Source organism: Stegodyphus dumicola, chromosome 8 (assembly GCF_044657685.1).
Source record: "Stegodyphus dumicola isolate Sdum_Otavi_A_Nest chromosome 8, ASM4465768v1".
Lineage (NCBI taxonomy): Eukaryota > Metazoa > Arthropoda > Arachnida > Araneae > Eresidae > Stegodyphus > Stegodyphus dumicola.
Window position 1 is genome coordinate 36000844 of NC_140775.1, and position 23929 is coordinate 36024772.

The window sequence follows — 23929 nt, forward strand, 5'->3', positions numbered from 1 at the left end:
AATAAATTTTAATTTTCTTTAATTATTGTTATACTTAAAAAGGTAACTGCACATATAACTCCACGGAATAAAATTCATACATCATACTTACTCTTTCTATACCAGTGATTGCTTGTAATTTGGAAAGTAATTCACTGGGTGAAGACCATTGTATATCAAGACGTGCTCTTAACCCTTGAATGGCAGCTCCAATACTTGCAGCAGCAATCGTGGAAGGAGGATACATAGAAAATTTAACATCTGGGGAGGAAAAAAAATCACTGAATTTTAGATAAACTAATATTTACATTAAATTATTTAATTAAATTTTAAAATATGCATATTTAGTATACACAAATTACTTTTATAAACACAGTTATTTTTCAGAACAAAGAATCTGCTAAGAACACTAAGCATTGTTAATCAGTTATGAGCATTTATTTACTTTTACTAGAATTCACACGATATGCTTTCACTAAGTGCAGCAATGAAAGTAAAAGATGAATTGTATTCTTTTTCATGTGTTATAATCAAACTTGAAAAAATATGACATTTATGGTTAAGTTTTATAGTAATAATTGATTAGGGATTGCAAAAAATTTTTGTTATTATTATTGTGAAACTAGTGCTACCTTCTAAAAAAGTAAATATATTTATATGATTCATTTATTCTTTTTATATGATTAACAATATTTTAAGGCAATATGTATGCACGTGGAACATTTTCTAAGGGAAACAAACTAGCCTATATTTAATATGTAAACAGATGAGGAAAATTCATACAATTAGCTCATTTAGTAGCCGAGAATGAAACCTGAAATATACCACCAATAACATAACTTTTAGCAACTTATAGTCATATCCAAGTATGAAAATCATAGCTGATACTATATCTTCCTTGCGTAACTTATGAATTATTAAAGCGGTGGAAAATGTAGTATCCATGAGACTGATGCAATACTGAAAGAATGACACCTTGACATACATTTTATAGAAGTTTATAGAACTTGCCATTTTCAGTAACATTCTTTTAAAAAAATACACAAATATATCGTGCTTAAACAAACGAAACAGTAATTATTTTTATTATATTATTTACCTTATAATGCTGTTGTTAAAGTTTTTCTGTATAGCCTTAGGAAATTTTTTTTAAAAAAAAATAGACTACTGAAAAATCAAAATTCAGTAAGCACGCCGTCTTCCCAAATCCCTGAAGCTTCTTTCAACACAAAGCTCTAATAAACACTTAAAAGATTCTCTCATATTTAGAGTACTATACAGAATGACAATGAACAAATTCCCAACAATAGCGATGGAACTCCCAATTCTTTTCCCTTTCCCATGGAGGACACTATATTCTCCTCTTCTATTCTTGTTTTAATGGATTGTCTATTAAACCGACTATGCTTGGATGCAAATGATACCGTGCGTGACAAAAATGTGGAGATAATTATTATTTGACCTTTTGTTGCAATTATGGAATGCAATCCATCGGCTTTGTTAGGAAAGCGATTAAATGCGTAGGGAAGCTCACAACCACACAGAAAGCTAAAATCTCATCAGACAAATCAGGTTCAATTCCCCCCCCCCCTTCTTCATCGACAATGGGTTCACGGCTGCTTGATTTTTGCGATAAACAAAAGGACAGATTTTTTGCGCGAAGAGTCATTAATTGGTTGGCTGATTACTGCTCTCCATACTTGTCACGTCGCATAACTATAAATGTTCCTTTGTTTACAAATGTGTGATCCCCACAAAAGAAATATCCAAACTTGTTTCGCAAAGGCTCCATGAAATATTTTCGGAGGTTCCATTATTTTTTTTTTTAAATAAAGATGCATAATTCCATTCATTGTTATTTAATACAAGAGCTACTAACGATTAATGAACATCCTATTCATCAAGTGCAAAATTTTGACAAACTGGTAACTATGGTTTTAATTTTATCATAATTTTATTGTAATTCAAAAATTTGAATAATCGCACTTTAAATTTAAACAGCAAATCTTAAAAGGGTATGAATATTTTGAGCTATCTGAAGAACAGAAGTGCTTCTTTTTTACAAGTCCCCCCCCCTACACTAGACCAGCGGTTCTCAACCTTTTCACTAACGCGAACCATCTAAAAAAAAAATAAAATACTTCAGTACCACCATTCCATTTTACAATGATTATTTTTCAATTTCTCAATAGAAATATTAAGAAAAATATATATTGCCATTTGCACAAGCTGTTGGCTATTTGTATTAGATATGCGCACATAAAAATATTAGATTAAAACTTGGTTACCATTTTAATTATCAAAATTTAAGTTATAACACTGTAATTCTAAAATTTATTGTAAAATCTGAGCCTGTTTAAGAGAGATCAATTTCTTTATGTCTGGTCATGTTTCACTTAGCTTTAACCATAAATTAGGATCCACTTTTAATTTTGTTCTGTATGATTATTCCCCCCCCCCCTCTTCAATTATAACATTGAAGAAAATCCTTGTTCACACAAATAGGTTGCGCGAAAAGGGAATAAAAATTTAACAGCTTTTTTGAAATGCCTTTAAATTCTTTTTTTTTCAGTTCAGCCTAAAATTAACAAGAATGTTATTTTTGAAATCTTCAGTTCAATCACAGAAAATTTCTATCAATTTTTCTTTTTCTTCACGAGATTTTTGAATTTAATAGAAATATTTTGTTTCTTTGCGTACCCCCTACTTTTCTCTTGCATACCGCCGGTGGTTATGCGTACACTGGTTGAGAATCGCTGTAATAGACCAACACAGTTTTATTGGCAAACACAAGATTTTATAAATACTGTACACTAACTACAAAACAGAAAGATGCTTAAGTGTATTTATAGGAAAACAAATATTTTATACGAATCTGATATATATATGCCTTTTATTAGGTTTCTTTATGTGTATATAAGGAATATTAGAAATAGTGAGGCAAGGAAACAATAAACATCGATCGCGAACTTGGCGAATTGCCCGAGCGAGGCCAAGGTCATCCTTTTCCCAGGCCCTCACCGAGAAGGCCCACACACCTTACCAGCCAGGTACGCTCGCGGACCTGCCACGAACAGAAAGAATAAAAAAACAAAAAAGGCCTGCCAAAGATAAAAGTGTATTTTATTATATGAAAGTGAGTTGTGCGGGTGTAATATTTTGGGATATCTAGATAGGTAATACGTTTGTTTACGAAAAGATAATAATGGAAATATCGCGTTCTTTTCAACGCAGTAAACACCATACCTAGGTCAGGTATGCCACATGAATATGTCTTTAAAGAATGCGCAGTTCAGGAATCATGCACGGAACTTAAAACATCCCTCCTCTTCTCAAACACAACATTTTCTTGATGATTTAGAACACAGATTCTCCCCCCCCCCCGCCTTCCTGGGAGTTGATGAAATTCTAAAGGGAATCAACGTTGATCATGAGGTCGACAGCCGAATATGCGTCTGATAATTAATTAATTGTATACTGATGTAAAGCTACATCATGTAGTAAGCATACCATTTAATATAGATATAAGCAAAAAGAGGATTGCATTGAAAGAGGATATTTTCAAGCCCAAGTCTTATTCAAAACACTTGGATATGCTAAGTCATCGGAGAGAAATATTCCAAATTTAGTCGAGTGGATAATTCACTATGAAAAACAAAAAACAGGTTCATGTTTTTTAATCGAGATAATTTAAGATAACTGAGCAATTTTATGCCAAATGTTTAAAAAGAAAATTTCATTAATACATCAAGCGCAGTCAGCAACATTAACTAAAATCAAACTTTCGTGCAGTCTGAATCTGTGATTTTTGTTTCTGAAAACTTCTTAATGTTTGCAAATTTAAAAATAATAATAATACAGAAAATAATAAGTCTAATAAACCATTTTAGTCTGATTATTATCTTTAAGTTATTTATATGCAATTATTTATATTATAATTATGTTGTATGCTGCATACTAAAAAGACGACCGCAAGGAGGTCGAGGAAAAAACGCATTTATTTAAAACGGATCGATACAAGAAAAGGATTGGAAATCTCTGACCTAGATGTAACACACTGACTGCACTTTTATCACAGGTCTCGCTTGTTACATATCTCTTTTCAATAAAAAATTAATAAATTTAAAATCGTATTCAAACTTTATCATCAGTAAATTCCAACATCCCATTGTCATATAATAATATTGTTGCGTTTTTACGGGTTCGTGGCTTTGGAGCGATTGACGACAACACTTGATGAAGAATGTAAACACAATTTATTAAATAATTTAGCCAGTATTACAAAGGACAGATCCAAAAGCCCGTTTACAGTCGTCGAAAAACTATGGCAAACACGCCGAAACAATCAGCAACACAGCCTTTAGGCAATCCGGCTATAACACTGAAGACAACTTCACGCAAAGCACTAGAGTAGAGCTCCCGATCCGGTTCGGTCGTTCTCGGAACTCAATGTACTCTCGAGACTCACGCTACAACTCGCGATGCACTCGATGACAGCCTCAACGATATAAACTCTCGATGCACCAACTCGCAATATTCTGCGAGATATACGATTCACTCGACGATACGCTACGATGGATTGCTGCTCCGCGTAGTCATGGTTTATATAGCTTTGGGCCTGCCTTCGGGAACATTCTGGGCCAAACCGGAAAGAATTCGTTATAGAATGTTCTCCATCCGTCTCCGGCATACCGCCAATTTTGTCGTCAAATGGGCGATTTCTCGCCAAATATAGCAACCCTAAACGCGCCTTGCGGGGAAGCTCTCTTGCCGCGGCTGGACATTTCGTAACAATAATTTATTTCAATGATTTTAAATTAAGAAAACAAATTTCGATCGATTAGCACATCTTTATACATGTACGTAATATAATTATATTCTAATAATCAGTTAACCCTACTCTTAATATCAGAAAATTCACCCTTTGACGTTTCAAAGCGCGGCAGTGTGTTGACTTTAATTAGTGTTATCAATTCTTGCTTTGATTATTTCCCGAGGTCATCCCAAACATACTAAATTATTTTTACTAATATTGCGATGCAAACGCAAATGTAAGATCATGAACGAATAATGTGTATGTACTCCTTTAATAAACAATTACATCAATTCAATGATAAAGACCTCTGTGAAGGATGATAATTGAACTTAATTATCTAATCAAAAATTATTATGCTTCGTTTATTTATGTCTCAACTTTAAAAAGAAGAGAGACAACAGGTATTCAACATTAACTAACTGCATTTGTTTGCTCATAATTTTTTAATCACACTTTTTCCCTCAGAAAATCGTAGTGAAAATCCGCATCACGGATTTTGGAGAAAAACTTGATTCCATTATACGAAATTCAAAAAAAGTGTTAATTCCGTAATTAGGAATTTTTTTTATGATAAAGAACGAAATCTATGCCTGTTGCGTTCAGGGAGAATTTTTTTTCAAGTGGAAAAATTGATTCGTATTTACATTGCATACACAGATCTAATTGAATTCCTCTTATCTAATTTTTTTCTGGTATTGATATATATTTTTAGGTTTTAATTTCATATTTCTTTAATTTTCATTTTGTATTTATTGGATTGAATTTCACTCTTTTGGATCTTTGTGTTAGAATGGGTTCTAAATTTCTTACTTTTTGTCTATACTGATCAATTTTCAGCAGTATATTGTGCGAGTTTACTTTGAATAATTAGGTTTTTAATTTTAAAAAAAAAAATTGTGATATCACGCAACACAAAATATACTCTGAAAACTTTCTTTAAAAAAAAATCTTAATAAAATAGCTTGTTCCGTTTAACGTAATACTGTTACGGACAAAATTGCAAAAGCTCAAAACTATCCCTTAGTTTAAAGAAATAATGTCTAAAGATCCAATGCCTTAGGTTTGCTGTCATTTTTCTGAGTCTGCAAATTCAACCACCATACATCATTTGCGTGTTACATATCTGACACAATAAAAATTGTATATTTTGTTTGGGACAAAATTGTGAATCATATTAAAAACAAATATACAAACTTTAATTTAGGTAATAGTAAAATAAAGTCAGATTATCAGATTCTGAACGCACCGCACTTCAGAGTTACAGCCCCCACACACTACACACACAATGTTGAATACCCTTACCCCCCACACACTCTTTCTTTTTTTAATTAGGTATATTTTTCCGTAACCGCGCAGCAAAAATAACAGCTCCAAATTTTAAACGAATTCAACGAATAAGGTAGCGCGAATTGATTCTCTGCATCACTGACACACAAACACAGTAGAGGGCGTCCGGTGTTTCAACAGACAAACCCCGCAAGCAATCTGGAAGTTTCATTAAACAACTCAACCCTGCCGACAAAGACCTGCGTCCCTGAAATCACAGGAGGAACATTTAAAACATCGCCAGAAGACATAGGGAGGAAGGAAGAAATAAAGGAAAAATACCTCCTTGAAGACGTTTAAAAAACGTGTTCGGTAGAGACGCGCTAAAAGAGAGAGGAAAAAAGTGGACCGGAGTGAATGAAAGTTTTTTTCGCGTAGGCGTCCCATAATATCGAGTTTCCCACCGGTTGGAATGCAGGATCTCACGTGACGAAAAAGGGTTATGAACCTCCGATTGGTTGGAGGACGAATGATGGGATTTCCTTCTGATGCGGTTGCTATGGTGATTTTACACATTCATACATGGAAATAGGTACCACTATTTCTTCTATTATATGAATGGATGAGCAGTAAACCATAAATTTTTAAAAAGACAAAGGGAACTTTTTAACACCCTTTTCAAAAATTACACTTTACGTTTCCAGAAACTGTAGCGTGTATAAAATTAAGACTCTGAACTTAATTTTATACAGCTTCGGCATTTAAAATTCATTATTTGCGAAATGATGCCATTTAAATACACTAAACATTCATATTTTAGTAAGCATTTATTATTTCAGAAATATTACTTAATAATCAATTATGATCACAAATTAAACAGTATTTACAAATCCTCAACAATCTTTCATATAATAAAAATTCCTCATACGTAAAGTTCCATAAATCTTTGCCATTATTCCACACGACATTGCTTATCGGAGTAACTACAAATACGAAGACTTATCTACGCATCTCCTGAGAATTTTATTCTCAGTTATGAATAACATCATAAAAAGTTATGCGATCGCTACGTTATTACATTCAGGATGCGGCTATCGCCCAGGAGCGTGGTTTAAGTGACGTTTGCACCTAAGTCTTCATCACAGCATGATATAATTATGACGAATGACATACACACGTTTTTAAACAAGGTGACGAGATTTTGGAATGGGTCTACACCTCTATGACAGCACACAGACTTGTTTTTTAGGCTTTCATGCAATTTCACCAAACCAGTTTCTTAAAACGGTTTAAAAATTTTGGAAAAATATTCTAGTCCCAGAATATCAGAGACTCGGTCGGTTCAGATCAGAGACGGTTCGCAATGTAATTTTATTTTTTAGTGGCTTTACCTCCCATTGTAACGATTTATCAGCGTATTTTGCTTACATTTTTATGTGCAAACTTTCGCTCAGAGTCATTTCATATTTTGGTATGAAAAAAAATTCCAAAATGAAAATAAATTACAACATATTTAGAACAAAAAATTAAGATTTAAACTAAATCGCAACTGAAAAATTTCTATGAACAAACATAGAATGTTACTGTAGGTTAAAACCTGTGTTCTCGTAAAAAGCACAATGACAATTTTTTTAACAGAGTCCTAAGGTATTCCACCCACTGTTGGCAATGTACTTTGGTTGTTATATAAAATAGTTAATGTGTATGTTACCTTGCTTATTTTAAATTTTATGAAATCATTTTAAAAAATCTTTGCCAGCCCGGATTGACAGTGCTCGCGGCCCGTAGTTTGAAAACTCCTTATTTAAAGTATAAAACCTGTAGATAATAAACTGAAGCTATTTTTATAATCTTCTGCAATGTGTGTAATACTTTATGTTTACAAACCCGAGTATATAGCATTTGCATTGCTATACACATACATGGCATTCAGTTTCAAACGCAAGCAATTTTGTTTTTTAATTTTCATTAGCAACAAAATAAGTTTTCCGCCAATTAGTCATCTTTTTTTACATACTGTAAATTCGTAAGTTTTTATTTTAGTCTTGCAACTTGTAAATTTTTATTGCAACTTGTAAATTTTTATTTTAATCAGTCGGTTTTAATTAATCTGCTCCATGATGCTTTTATTCCTATGACACGCTGTGTCTCTACACATGATTCAAATTATAAAAATGTGAGCTGCAACTGAGGACACTATTTGGCGAAGCGATTATTCCTATCTTTAATGGTATATATTTGGTATTTCCCGTACTTAAATATTTAATAATATTTAACAGTAAATTAACTACTCAAAGCAGAGTATCCGAGGTCCATCTGCCTTCTGAAGGTCTTTTATGAAAGCCCTTGAAGGGAAAATGAACTAGTCAGTATTCATTATTATACGCAGAAACAGATATATGCAACCAACCCATTCAGCAACTGAAACAAACGACGTATTATTTTGCCAGTATTAGCCTGGGCTACTGTTAGATTTGGAAGGTGGAAGGATAAGATCTATCTATGTTAAATTGAAAGTAGAACTGTGCAACAATAAGTTCTGGTTACCAATAAAGTGTTTTTAGCAAATATTTGCTTTGTTTTGTTACGCAATTTAAAGACTGTGAAAGAACTATGCTGTGAAGTAGTTGGCAAATACACAAAACCTCATGAACTAACATCACATTTCTGTAATCTATACGTAAAATATTGTGTTCTGTACCGAACATTCTTCTCGTTCAATCCTTTTGACAATTTTGCTAATATTTTGTAGCAGTTTCCTGTTCCGTTTGTGACTTTTATAACAGAAACGGCATCGTTAGTGAAAACATTCCTGCACATCAGCTGAACAGTTCTCGACCAGCAACTGTTGCTAGGCGTGAAACGCAATTTTTTTTCATAGCCCTTATCGATAAGACGTCGATGAGCGCCCGGTCACATTCGCTCCTCGACCGGAAATGCATACCACGGACAAGCTCCGTCTTGGGGTGGGGTGGTCGTCTGCAGAGAGTCGACAGCCTAAGGGATAGGCACGGTTAAGAATCCCTCACAGGTGGTCTGTCATTCGATAAAGATGAATTCTTAATTTTTAACCTACGCTCTCTTTTAACTGGTTCGAGGAGACAGCAAAAAAGAATCTTAATAATTAAAAGATGCCTAGCAGAATATCTCCAAAGATTAGAAAGATTAATGGAATATAACTAAACTATCTGTTTCTAAGAAGTTACAGGACAAAATAAAGAAATACATAAACAAAACTTCTTTAGCAATGTCACCGTAATGGTCGGTCCAGTATGGTTCAAGAAGTATTGCGATTTCGTGAAATCGCTGATAATACCAGACTAATAAGGGAATAACCATCCAACATAAGCAAGCACACACATGTACACACAAAAAAAAAAGTTTAATTGATCAATTACACAAAAGGCATTACTATTACACCTACATCACTATAAAAAGTTACAGCATAATCTGCAGTATACTACACGCTGTACACACTTTCACTTAAATGCGTACATACGAAGTAAAGGATTATGAAATTGGTCTAGTCCTCAAGAAATGATACTGCATTGATTGAAAAAGTACTGTACATGTTCTATATATACTATGTTTACACTTTTAAGGAATGAAAATGCATTTTAAAATCACGTTTCTTGATCATATCTGTTTTCATATATAGTGAATATCTTGTGTCAGAAGTGCGCATGCATATCTGCGATCACTTAATGAAGACTGCCAGGAAGATAGCACTCAATCAACTCCTTAGAATAACAGTGGATTTATAGACTAGTATCTATAGTCACTAAAGCTGATGACATGAGAATCGAGCTAAAGACTGTATAATGATATTAAAATTTCTATGTTTATTAAGTCGTAATATTTACGAAAGCTTGATCATTTTTAAAAATTGGGGCTCCAAGATGGAACACTAGACCTAAAAATCCCCCCCCTTTTCTACGTGTCAGATTTCCTAAATGAGATATTATGATAATCTAACGCGTTCAACACAGGAATTGCGCAAAATTCGCATTTCTAGCTGTGTTATCGATCAGAGAGAGGCGCCTTGTGCATTACCTAAAATTACCTAAAATTGTACCCAAAGCATTACCTAAAATTGTAGGCACATTATATGCCTCCATAAAAATGCCTTTTGTGAACGGATTTCTTAAAAAGTGGAGGGGGGCTTTTGGATTGAGATCCGAAGTTTGTTGTTGATTTCATCCGAAGAAAAACAAATCGCAAGATTAGATCACTGAATGGCATTCAATGACTCGGTCAGCTCGGCCGCTGTCAGGTCTAGGTCTGTACGATGATAAAGAAGCAGCTAACTCCCATCCCAACTGGTCATGATCAAGTAATGTGTGAACGCCTGCATTTGTCGTATCTAAGCGGATGAAGATATTGGGCAGACTTCTTGTCTATCGAGTTTTTCGAAGAGTTTGGAGGTATGGAAAAGAAGCGTACGGAAACATTCAGATTTTAATTTCTGAGGTACTAAGATCCAAATCAGGATATGCCACCACTGGTGTCGAACGTCTACGGCCAACGACAATATGCGTACTTTCCTAGAATTGAGAGCAATAACACCCGTTTCGCCACCTAGGTAGTTGTAACTAACGTTAAAAATAAAAATAAGAAAACTACTCATTTATTAGATTTACTATGATACATAATAACCTAATTAGTATTTGCTCAAGCATCCAAAGCTTTTCTATATCATTTGCGTTTAATGGTTACCGTGAACAGAAAGCATACCATCTCACAACAATGTTTCTTCGCAAGAAACATTGCTAGGATTCGACAATAAAAAGCTACCATTACAGTTAAAAGCTAACAAAACCATTACAGTTAAAAGCTATTTAACTAGGTTACTACTAATAAATCATACGCCGCTCAATACTGCTGTTTTACGTACGGTCATTTACTATCGTAAAAGGAGATCATAAGATTTTCTTTTATGTATCAGAACAAATATTTCATAAAATTTCGCAGCTGCTATTTTTAACCAACAAAGTAATGCAGGAATAACATACATACAATATTGCATTCCAAAAGTATCTAAAGATTCTTTTATAAAAAGCATACATATCCTAACCATGGCCGGCCCTCTTACCTGCCTCGTTCAATTTCTTCCACTCACAAAGCGCCAATCGTAACTGGCCGCTCCCATCGTCCACAGAAGTAACCTGCCTAGATGTCCTTGAGGCATTCAAGATGCCGAGTTGTACACCTGAAGGTCATAACATACGCGCACAGGAAAAGGGTAATTGCGACCATGCGATGCCCAGGTTCCCATCGCATCCCATTGCAAAATCCGTGATCCCCTGACCCCCCTCTTGATTGTTCTAGAACAGCGAACAAGAAAGCGAAAGCGCCAACACGTACCGTGTTTTTTAAAGATGCCGTGGAGCGAAGTCATAAAGACAAATCTTTTAATCTGTGAGAGAAAAGATAAAGATCGTCAACTCTTCTAAGCCAAGTTCTAGCTTGGAACTATGACAATAAACAACAAGAGACGGAGCTCATTTTCATTCTTGAACTCGGTGAAGGTCGTCTTGGTGTAAAACGCTGCGACGTCAATCTAGCGGGAAGATGACGTTTCAAACTGTATCAGCATGGAGATCCTGCACGTAAATCTATTTTGGAATCAAAACAAAGTTTTTAAGTGAAAAGGCCTATAATGAACTTTCAAATTATTCACATTTGTTCCCTGGTTAATTTATACGCAACTCAAGTTGTTGAAATCATTTGGATAACACGCCACGTCGCTTATTGCATATTTTCAAACGCCGTTAATATATTAGTTACTTGTTCATATGACTTTGGTTCCTCTCATCCCTACTCAAGGTATCCGCTATTAAGTCATTCTCAACTTACAACTTTAACATATGATTCTTTTCCTTTCAGACTTAACTATTCAGTTTCCAAAAGTCTATTTAACCGGGTAGGTTTCAACAACATACAGCACATGTTGAATTGAATTCCGATGGATAGATTTCGGCATGTCATAACCTAAACTTCCTTATTTCTCTCCCCTCCCACATTCTGTCAAATCAGTACTCAAAGGAATTCCTATGCGACGAATGCATTTTTTAGCAGTATGTATTTCTCTTCCTTGAGGTGTAGCTTGTTTTTAGAATGACTGAGCCAGATTGTTCCATTTCTTAATTCTTCTTTAGAAATCTCTGTCTACTAATATAACGTTATGAATACTGACGAATTAAGTGGGATATTTATTGGTGAGCTCCAATCAGTGAATATCAATCATTAGAATGAAATGTCTCCATGACACATTTCGTACTAGCGGGGAAAAAATGTATTTCATTGCTCTAAGTTATCATAATAGTAACAGTGGTTTTTAATAAGAAGCCAAATTTGATTGATCTGGAAAGCAGCTCTTGGGAGAGTAGCATCAAAACACAAAGCAAAAATTTAAACATTTAAAAAGAAACTTCAGGAATAGCACGGCCACTTAAAATAAAGATTCTTTTACGCAAGAAAATAAAATATCACTGCTCCTCCAAACTTAAACGAAACTATAGACAGATGCGCTGTTAAAATGAGAAAGCGCTGTACGAAAATTGTATTCCCCCCCCCATGAGTTCAAAGGCACAGATATTTCTCGGAAGTCATCTTCCGGTAATAATCAATGCTTTACATTATCAAAAGCTTTTCATAAATGTCAATGTTTACCTAAACCTCAATCAAAGAGCAGTCAACTTGTAATTAAGGAAAGGACAACCACGAAAATCATGATAACCATCTTCACTGGTCAACTATTCCGCTATAATAGCGGGAGGCGAATTCGAACAAAAGAAAGGGAATCAAGTCCAGCGGAACGCGGACATTCTCCTCCGTCCCGTACATCAACCACTGTTAAAAGGGCTAAAGAACTAACGGCAAAGGAAGTTGTAAATTTCCTGTCCGCTCAAGAATGCGAGGATGATAAGTGCTTTACCACATTTTCTTTGCACTGAGATATTAGTGGAAAAATTCCAGAGAGCTTCTTTGCGCCTCATAGATGATAAACAAAACTCCGGATGCAAAGATATAGCTACCACGAAGAAAATTTTCGTAAATTAAGGTAAATTCAACTTTACACAGATGGTGGTTTTGTAAAAAATATTTATGCAGTTTTCAAGATACTCATCTTGTTCAAGAAACAAAAATATTTTACGCCCTTTATCGGAAATACATTACGAAAAGGATAAATAAAAGTTGATAAATACTAGCTAATTACGAAAGCAATAATTTCAGCGTCATCCACTGGAAAAGAAAATGGAAATGAGAGTGCTAAAAAATGAATGACCTCGAGAAAAACTGATTAATTATGACACAATCTTAAAAGTCAAACAGTGGTTAGCGGGATGAAAATACAATCTTCAAGTATTATTTTAATTCTCAAGTATTAATATTAGCGGAATATTAGTCAACTTACGAGTTGTTATGTTGGAGTTGTCAACCTAAGAACCTCATCAAAATTAATGCAATCGTTTAAGTAAATTACATTTATTGTAAATTGCGAAAAGTGGAAAGTTTTGATTAATCAACAGGTTTCAAAAAAATCTTAATGCATCTTAAAGTCTTTTAGATAATTTTAGCAGAACTTAATTTTAAATTTTGCATGAAATTTTACATTTCGTACAATCCTTAAATGCAAAATTGATTTTCATTGTGAAATTTCTAGCTGTATTAGTGTATATCCTAAATCATATGGGCAACAAATTTTACTGCTAGACAAAGAGGGGGAAAAAAACTTTAAAACAGAAATGGACAACCCATATATAATTTTGCAATTTACTGAAAGCGAGTATTAGATAACGACAAAATTACTGTGGTTGTTTCAATGGCAGAATGATTCTTTATAAAAATAATTATTATTTCTATGTATGATCTAGTATTTTCAAACCGAGTAAACGAAACTCCACCAGATGGGTCGAAAAATTTTGGAATTTAAATGCCTTTTAGAATCATTCTCCTGCCTTCAATGAGTTGCTGCAAAATCCAAACACATATAGACAAGATGATTTTGCATGCTAGTTTATGTCATCTAAAAGAGACGCGTATAATGGTTCCTCGTTATAAATGTGCCCGCACTTTTATGTAGATCGATCAGTGTTCGCCTAAGCACAACCCATCGCAGTGATAAGGCTCCCATTATAAAAATCAATTCGTTTGAAAAATATTGCTTTAAGGTCGGACCCCCGTTATGCTGAAGCAACGCTAATAAACAAAAGCGATAAAATAAAATCCTACTATTGAAGTACAATCCTAGTTCACTAGGGTTGCTTTTGACACTAGGTAAGGTTGTTAAGGTAGAGTTTCGATGGAATAAAAAAAAAGTATAGCATATGTGGGGGCTGTTGAAATCTCGTAGTGATTTCTTTGAATACTTATCTAGAGCGAAAACTATTTTTCTTATCCTATATGGCAATTCAGAGTCTCATTATACTTTACCTGCCTCCACGGTCCAGGTGATTAACCCCTATGAAATAATGTTTCTGGCGAAAAATATCGCCCCCAAAAATATACCAACCTGATGGATTGCCCCTCTTTTATACCAGTGGTTATACCATATCATTATTTTCAATAATTTGTATGTTCGATAATTCAGAAAACGTTTATTTCAAAACTACTAATGATATAAGCATTCCGAGACACCTTTGCAGTAGAATTCACTGGATGGTCATATGACTAACGGCTGTTCTGTCCTATCTCCAACGCAAATACGTGTCTTTTACGCTTTTTCCATTCACATTCGCCAATAGATACTCCACAGTTTATCACCCTATTCCACTTCGACGTCAGGCTTTTAAAGATCTGTTACTGTTTTTCCAACGGGCAATCAAAACATATGACATCCGCTCGGTGGTGGAAATTATCAGAAGAAAACTAACACATATACACACAACCACTTGCACACCTGATTTCGGTCGCATACTCGCCAGCAGTGGGGTGCCGTTGAACTTCGTGGAAAAATACGGGAAGCGGAGAATTCGTGCAGCAAGTGTTTGCAGAGCTGAGAGCCCACATTCGTAGCGTCTTTACGCTTTCGATTGGTCCGAAGAAACTGATCAATGAACGGGAAATGGGAATCGAAAGAACTTGGAAATAAACACGGAGTGCATGACCCAATGGAACTTGGTTGTCTTTCCTAACCCTTTTCTCTTCGATAATTGACCTAGACATGATGTCATTCGTTCCCAATTTCAGCACCGATTCGATGAAATTCATGAAACAGATATATCAGATTTGGTTCAAAGGATATTAATGCAGTTAGTCACCTTACAGTATATGTCTCTCATTATCGATGGAAACGTTTGATCTTACAGTTCTCGGAGCTTGTCAGCACCAAAACGACGAAATTTGCGAAATAAATATATTAGATTTGGTTCAAGATATGGTAATTAAATTTGTCACCCTACGATACATTTCTATTATTAATGTTAAAATCGTTTGATCTTACAGTTCTCAGAACTTGTAAATAATTTATTTATCAGAGTTCCCAGTTGGTTACATTAATAAAAATATTTACTTTGTAGTTTTTTAAAACGTGTAAACTGTTTAATAGATGGTTCTCAATGGAAACTCCGGCAAGTGGCCAGCTATCAGTAAATAAATTAGCATATACATCTTATGGTTCTCCGATGTTGTTAACCATTTATTTACCAATACGGAATAGTTCTTCTTTAATGTTCAAAATGTTTCATAAATGCTCCTCACTGGGAACTCTGACATGTGGCCAGATATAAAATATACAGATTGGCAAGTAAATCTAACGGTCCTCGGAGATCTTGTTAAACCATTTACTTATACCATTATTTATATAAAATTTTTATATTTATATTTAGATATACACACAAACATATATATAAGATAAAATAAAACACGATGGCTGCTTAAGAAACGATTGGCGACCTCAAAATTAACTATTCTAGATTTGGTGTTTTCCCCCTAAGTTCATCTGTTCTCCCAAATTCTAGTTCTTTCCATGATAAATAACAACCTAAAATTAACCAATCACAGATTAGCTATACTTGTGTATCATAACTTAGCATAAATACTCTTCGCAAGCAACTACGTCGTTCCTTTTCGTAACTTCTCTGCGACGCCGTCCTGTCTAAAATGCTTCCGTCGTACTTTTAAAATCAGTGTACATAAAAATAATCGTATTGAAATATGATTGGATAAATTCCTTGTCTACAAAAATGATCTGATGTGAATTGTAATGGAATAAAATTATGTTTTGAGACAGCTACATCTGGAAGTTTGTGGTTTATGCATCCATCTAATCTAACAATGTAGACTTCAAGCTGCAGTGCATCAAAATAATAATATATAAAATTTTAATAAATATTTCGTACAGAAAACATTTTTATATGGGGAAATTTATCGAGCTCTCATATTATAAAATTTAGCAGTAAAAATTGTTAAAAAAACGATAAACCCTCTTTTAATGTGATAGCAATTCGGTACAAAGAACGTTGCTGATTATAATTGTAAAACACAAACTGCCACGCATTATATTCATGAAACTGAGATAAGACTGCATCTAACGCTGGGAATCGACTAATTAAATAACCCAGGCGAAGCTGCGCCATTGTTAATGAAAACCTAACGTACTGATTCAAAGTAAATGAACGTAATTCCACTCATTCACAGACCTGTCGCACGAATTTCATGAATGAATATGAGGATGCCAGTTGCAGTTAACGATAAGAAGCCATCACATCACACCAGCGGACCAATTTGTTTTTACAACGGGTTAAATTTGAATATAGAATAAACTAGGCGTTACCTTGATACATGTTCGACATTACGTGATCCGCCCCGGAAACTTAAGACAAAACGTGGGCGAAAGAATTATTTTTGCTTTTTTAAAATAATTTTAAGATTTATTTCATTTTATTTTATGGAGTTCCTAGCTTGTTGGGTTTTCGCTGATACTATTTCTTGGAAAAGAGAATTTAAAGAATGTATAGCGTGGGTTTAGACACAATTTTTTATGGATGAAAAAAAGAAAACGATCGCTTGGAAACTAGATATGTATTTTGCGTAAATTGGAGTTAAATCTGAATAATAACTGGCAGTTCTACAGGAATTTATATAATTATAATATAACAATAAATTTATCGTGCGACGATTCCGTGATTATATTCGCGCATCACAGATTTCTCAAACATCAGACTTTTCCACGAAAGTTGCACAAATCTACGAATTAAGAGTTTTCTTAGACTTTATTACTATTATTATTATTTCTATTGTAACTACCGAGCTGTTTTGTATTTCACTGTAAAATAATCTTACTGCAAACTCCAAACTAGAAGCACGAGTTCTGGCTGGTGCACAAGGCAATCTTTACAGAAGTTACGTAACTTTATCAAAATTTACCCCTCTGCTGCCTATAAATTCCGATAAAATTTTAATTTCGAATGTTACTTTTTTTTTAATTCGCTATTTAATAAAGAAAATCTGTGTGTGTACAATATAACGTATAAAAACGCCGTCTAGTTAAAAAGTAATTTTGGTCTAAAAAAAACGATGTAATAGAGAAATTTCTAGAATTTAATGGATTAAGTAAAAATTTCAATTAAAAAAGTATAATATAGGTCATTTGGTACAAAGAACATATTAGATATTTGGGTCATTCTTTCTAGCATACAACCCCTTCAGATATGTTGATGTAAATCAATGACTGAATCGTTGAAATGCTTGTTACAGAGGCTATTATAGGTTTCATCCTGTCGAAGCAAGTGCTCTCGATTAAAGCACTCATAAGTAAATAAATAACTTCTCGCAGTGTCAGGACTTGAGAAATTTAGTTTTGTTACTTATTAGGCTAAAACACACGAAGGCTAAGGAATATAATTTTGAAAAACAGAACATATTGTATAAACACATATTATATTAATAATTGAACATATTGTAGTAACATATTGTATAAAAATCATTAACTAGCATTGACTTTTGATGAATATAGAAGACTTCAAAGAAACTTAATTCACAGATTTTTTGATAATTTCAGTGAAGCCAGAAGATTAAAAAAAATGGTTTAGAGACCATCAGTGATTAGAGATGGAAAATTTCTCCAATTATGACTTGAGCTGTATGCTCTTTTGCAAATGTATTATTTAAAAATTTAATGGCGTTTAACTTGGTTTATGTACTATGTTAAAAGTATCCGTAACTAAGAAAGAAACACTTCCTGGAATCTTCCCTTTTGAGATTATCTGACCGAAAATTCATTCTTTGAGGAAAACTTACGTAGGACAAAGCTGCAAGCGAAATATTTTCGCCCAAAAGTTGCAAAATGTACTGCATACAAAGGGGGGACATCGCTTCCAGCGACATTGTTTCGGGTAGGAACCATTTTTTTTAAACCAATGGTAAGAGATGAAGAAACTCGTTTCTCGGAATATTTTCGTCTAGCGTCGCTAGATGTGATATTTCCATTAAACCAGCCTAAAAACAGTACTATCAAGTGCTATGGTACAATAAATTTCTTCAGAATTAAAATCAGATAATAATGACTGGCACTACGACATTTATTATAGGAGACCAAATAAACTGTATATTTAAGAGAACTGAAACAATCTTGTAATTAACAGAAGAGAGGGTAATGGGATGATAACACATTTTATTATGTTTAATGAAAGGAAAGCCTTTGACAAAAGTATAAATTATTAAGAATTTTATCAATGACATTAAGAGGAGAGTAAATCGTCCTTCAAAAGAGCACTTACCCCTTCTTGCGAAAAGGCGAAGTTTAAAAAAGACAACTATGCATACATATCACATTTCTCAATTTTAATATTAATTATTACAAAGGTATATTCAAGTATCACTAATTTATCTACTATCATAATACTTCTCAGGTTGAGTTTTACTAATTCTGAATTTGCTTTTGGTACGCTTTTTTTTTTTTTTTTTTTTTTTTTTTTTTCTACCCCTTGAAAATGCTTTAAGAGCTTCCTCATAAGACATTTGAATAATATATTTTAAATGATAATAATAGTCCTCAAATATACTGGCACTGAAGTATATTGGCGTCAATAAAGTACATATTTCATTAATCAATTGCTATAATGGCACGAAACTTAAATGTGTTAACGTAGTAACATATTGTATAACAGAAGAAAACACGTTAGGGATGAATTTTCGTCGCATTAATTATACAAACAAAAAAAAGTCATACGACACAATTTCCGTTTTCAATATTTAAAACGTATAAAATTAAAAAATAAATAAATAAAACGTATAAACTATACGATATAAAATATAAAATTAACATGAAATTTATAGTCTAAAATATTTTTAGAGCCCCATATGTGTTTTTAAAAAAATCCACAAGCTACCTTCCAACTACATCCTTAACAATTAGTAATTACCTTTTGGCAACACACAACACTTCAGAAGCATCGGATTCTGATCCACGCATATGCGGGCTCCCGTCTACTATTTATGAATGGGAGTAAAGAGAGAGGACACTTATGAATGAATAGCGGCCGCTCGAAAAAGAGGAGGGGGGATGCTGGAGCAGGTGGCACAGAGAAGGCTGAGGTTCTGACCCTGAAAAGGGGACGACTAGCGACACCGTGAGACTCGAGAGGGGAAATCATATGCACCCAAAGCTTACGGAATTCAGAAATTTTTCAGAGGGTTTGATGAAGTGCGTGAGAGCGGAGCTTGGAATCTGGCGCACCAGGTGGCGTGCGCGTCGAAAGATTGTTCTGATGGGAATATAAAATGGAATAAGCGATTTGCTTTTCTATGGTAGCGGAGACATTCGAATCCTTTGATGATGCTTCAAATCCTTTCCCGTTGCTTCTGAACGTAAGTTACATATTCATGTGGTCGTTTATAAATGCCATCATTTTATTAGTAATCATTACTGCGTTACATAAAATCAGTTATAAAAGCCTGATTTTCTCATTGTATCAATAAAAAGCGTGCATGTCCACAGGACATTTTCCGAAAGAGGGAGAAACAATATTCGAGACAGAGAATTACATCGCTAAATTTTAATTTAATTTTTTTTCATTCGAGAGATTTCAGTATTGGATTATAGAATACAGTACTGCATGAGTTAAATTTTGATGCAGTATTAGACATTGCTAAATTTTGATGCAATATTAGACATTGCTGGGCGTAAAGCATCTTAAGCGTTTTTCAGCATTCAACGACAAGCTTTAAAGCTGCAAAAGGCTTTTCACGAAAATATGTAATGCTGAATGGCAGAACATTTAATGTCATTTCAGAAATTCTGGGGTATTCATTTCTAGCTACGATCCAGAATTCAGTCAAGGATTTTCTGAGAACCTGAAGCCCCTCCTAAAAAATGTTGTAGCAAAAAAATTAAACTTTGTGTTTAAGAAGCAAGGAATATAGTTTTCAAAAATGCACCTACATTTATTAAGATAGTACGAATGAAATTTAATATGGTTTAGTACCATCTCAAAAGGTAATAAATAAACTGTAATTGTTAAACAATCAAGAATTTATTTGTGAAAGGGAGCTTCTGTACTGCAATTAGCAAATCATGACAAATCTTCCAAAAATATTTAAAATTTCCGAAGTTTCAACTATTTCAGAAAAACTGTTTTTGGAATTATATTCTACACTGCATTTGGCAGAGTCGCCATTTGTTCACCACACCAAACCACATAAGACTTTCTGATGCCACACCACATTCACCAAATATGTATGAAATATCGAACAGTTATTTTGAAAATTTCGTCAAGTCAGCCTGATGAAACTCTTACCTTTACCAAGAAAAACCTGACATACTGCGGTAGCATAAAATAAATTCTTCAAATACAACAACGCCCACCTATTTTTGTTTGTTCAACATCATCATCGGAACACTTAATTCCCAAACAACTCGCTAGATGTCTCTGAGTAACTAACTCATCGAGTTTTTCGGAGTAATTTTCTTTTTCCTATTTTTTGTGACGTAAAAAAAAAAATGCGTCCAAGGCCAGAGCACGAACGCAGAAATTAGCAGAGACGTCGCAATCGCCAATCCAAGAGGAAAAGATAAGTATCAATAAAGAAGTTACTTTCAAGAAAAATTCGCCTATCAGCAAGGTACTAGAAATTATGGAGCGAAAACCTCACTAACAACCTCCTTATCGCTGGAAATGATCGGGATGCTTTAAAACCTCACTGACAGAAGAATTTCAGAACCGTGCGCTTTAAAGCACTACTCTGTGGGATTTTATTTAATGATATAAAGTACGAAGAGCACAACAAAAACACAATAATGGTCAATTTGTTTTTGTTGTCATAGCATTTTAATAAGAAATAACCTATTAATGAGGACATACGAGCATTATTTTTCCCTTCTCGAGTTGTTCATGTCAAGAAATAAAAAAAAGGATAATTTTTATTCTCAGCAACTTCCTATTTTGATGCGATATTCGAAATAGGAAGTTGTTACAAATCTAGGCGGCATAAAATGTCATTTAATTTCCGAATTTAAATGATACAAACCCTATTAACGTAACAACCGGAGTCATTTAAAGGTGTACTTTAGTTCTACGTTCCCACTGAAATTTAATTTCTAATTCCCTTGATTTTTGTTGACTAAATTCGAAAGAGCTATCATCAAATTAAGCACCAGTAATTGAATAATTTTACACTTTTACTACAAAATGCAACGAAACAGCAACATTATTCAGAACATATTCAAGGCCACTTTTGAGATTTAGACTATTGTTTAATGAACGCTACAGATTTTCTTCAAGTGTTCCTTCAAAACGTTACGCTAGCACTGATAGGCAACGCATAGCGACTTCGCAACTTCAGGAAACGGTTCATCTTATATATTCCAGGAGTCGAGGAAAAGAGGTAATTCACAAGTTCTGATTTTGATTTTGGAATATAATTCATTAACCGTGTACTTTTACGGAAATTCTTCCAGAATGTAGCATTAAAAAATATTTCAACATAAAAAACTGACAATAAAAATTCACGATATTCGTAGGTTCATTGGACATTCGCAAAAAAATATAACAATCACGAAATCTTAGATGCCCCTAAATTGCGCAAAATTAGCCGCGAAAATTTACGACGAATTAAATTTACTGCTCTAATTAAACGAAATGGCTACTAGTAATTTAGTTACCCCCACATGCACATACCCCCATTAACTATCCGCAATGCGTCTGTTTAATGCGATATCACAAGAAATCAGACTACACCACATTCTTCATCTACAGATAGAGTCTAACCAGAGTACGCTGTTGGCCATATGGTTCGGATACGGATGAGTTCGCAAAACATTCCATTCCGAAAAACGGACCAGCAGCGCAGCCGCTGGCGATCAATCAACGCAGGCCATAAATTCTGGATAAAAAGCGTCGATGCCCTCTGCAACCAGGCAAGCCGTGAGTAAACAACCGGCCAGGCATCATGCCATATGCAGAAATTCGTAAACATTTCAGAGGAAAAATGAAAAACATTGAGACGTGCACTTTGCTCAGCGGCATGAGGTTAAAGCTGCCGATTGTTCCGCAACACGCACAAGCACTGCATGCATACATCGTTGAAGTCCATAGTTTGGCCGAGAATAATATTCACCAGAACCCCAATGATTTGAGAATGATATTCAGCAAGTAACAGCAAACGCGTGCAAGAAAGACGCCATGCACAGCCATTCATTGTGCAACCACCAAATAAATTCTTAACCTTTGCACAATTTTGTCTGAAGCTTTTGCGTTTCGCCACTGCTTTTTATGTACGAATTGTGACTGTTGACTCCCACACGTTTCACTATTTTTATTGCTTAAGTAAAATGAGTTCCCCTCCCCTGAAATCTGCAATTAATATCGCTTAGATCGGAGCGGTTATAAAAAACCATGAAGCTAAAAAATCTCGTTCTAGATACGATAGTAGATAGAGTTGATTCCAGATGTCTCAGTAGCGGCACTGGTAGTATTGTGTATGTAAAGATTTGGTTCAATTAAAAAAGCTCACAGAAAAATTTCTAATTTTGTAGCTTACATGAGAGTATTTACATGGAATATTGCTCATACAGAAAAATACTATAACCAAAGTAACCATTTCGTTGAGCAAGGTGCCAACAAGTGCTATACCATAAATAATTTCAATCAAAATACGAGCCGTTATAGTGGTTAGTGACTGATTATACATTCAGGTTTTTTTCGATTGCAATATCTCATTACACCACTATGAAATCTTTTTATTACAGCAAAATCGAAATTTGATTTTTTGTAAATAGAAAAATTTAAATACCTTGCAGCACGGTAAACATTTAAAGAAACTTTGAGAAAATTTGAATCCATCGCAATTACCTTCTTGCTGTTTCTGTTGCACTTTAGAAGATTTTTTTAGCGTTGCCGTTTGCAAGAAACAAACATTTTCAATCACTATTACAGAAAGCCACGCAGCGTTTTATATAAACTGCGAAATTTGCTGGAACAGAACCGGAGAAATTAAAAATGACGATTACAACGCAGCTTGTAATTTAAAATAACCGGCAGCTCAATCCAAGTTTTTCTTAAAGGCAGTGAATGTTTATTCAGTATTAAACCGACAAAGAAATACTGATTGTTGTTTTCTTTTCTTTTCACCCCTCCAAGACCAGTAGGACTGGTTTTGTATGGCAACAGCATGAATTCGCGCATTATCCCTTTTTACATTCACGGCGGCTACTTTAATAAATTTGAGCTGCAAACACCAAACAACCAACAAACAAAACGCTTAAGTCTTTTCAATGTCTCTCTGATTTCGAACGGAAAGTTTTGATAATCCATCGTGTCATCATAAGCAAATAAATCTAATACTGTCTTCAGAAGGAACGCTCACACATGTTGTTTTGATTCTGATACATTATATGTATGAAAAATGATTGTGTTTGATCCGCTT

At 34.2% G+C, this 23929-nt stretch overlaps 1 protein-coding gene across 1 annotated transcript in view; it reads right to left on the reverse strand.

The window, feature by feature from the left end:
• LOC118185792 (G1/S-specific cyclin-D2-like) overlaps positions 1-23929 on the reverse strand; it is a 63396-nt gene that overhangs the window by 3246 nt on the left and 36221 nt on the right. Inside the window, exon 4 of the mRNA XM_035355699.2 lies at positions 92-240. Coding sequence (XP_035211590.1) covers positions 92-240 — 149 coding nt within the window. The remainder of the gene's footprint in view (positions 1-91; positions 241-23929) is intronic.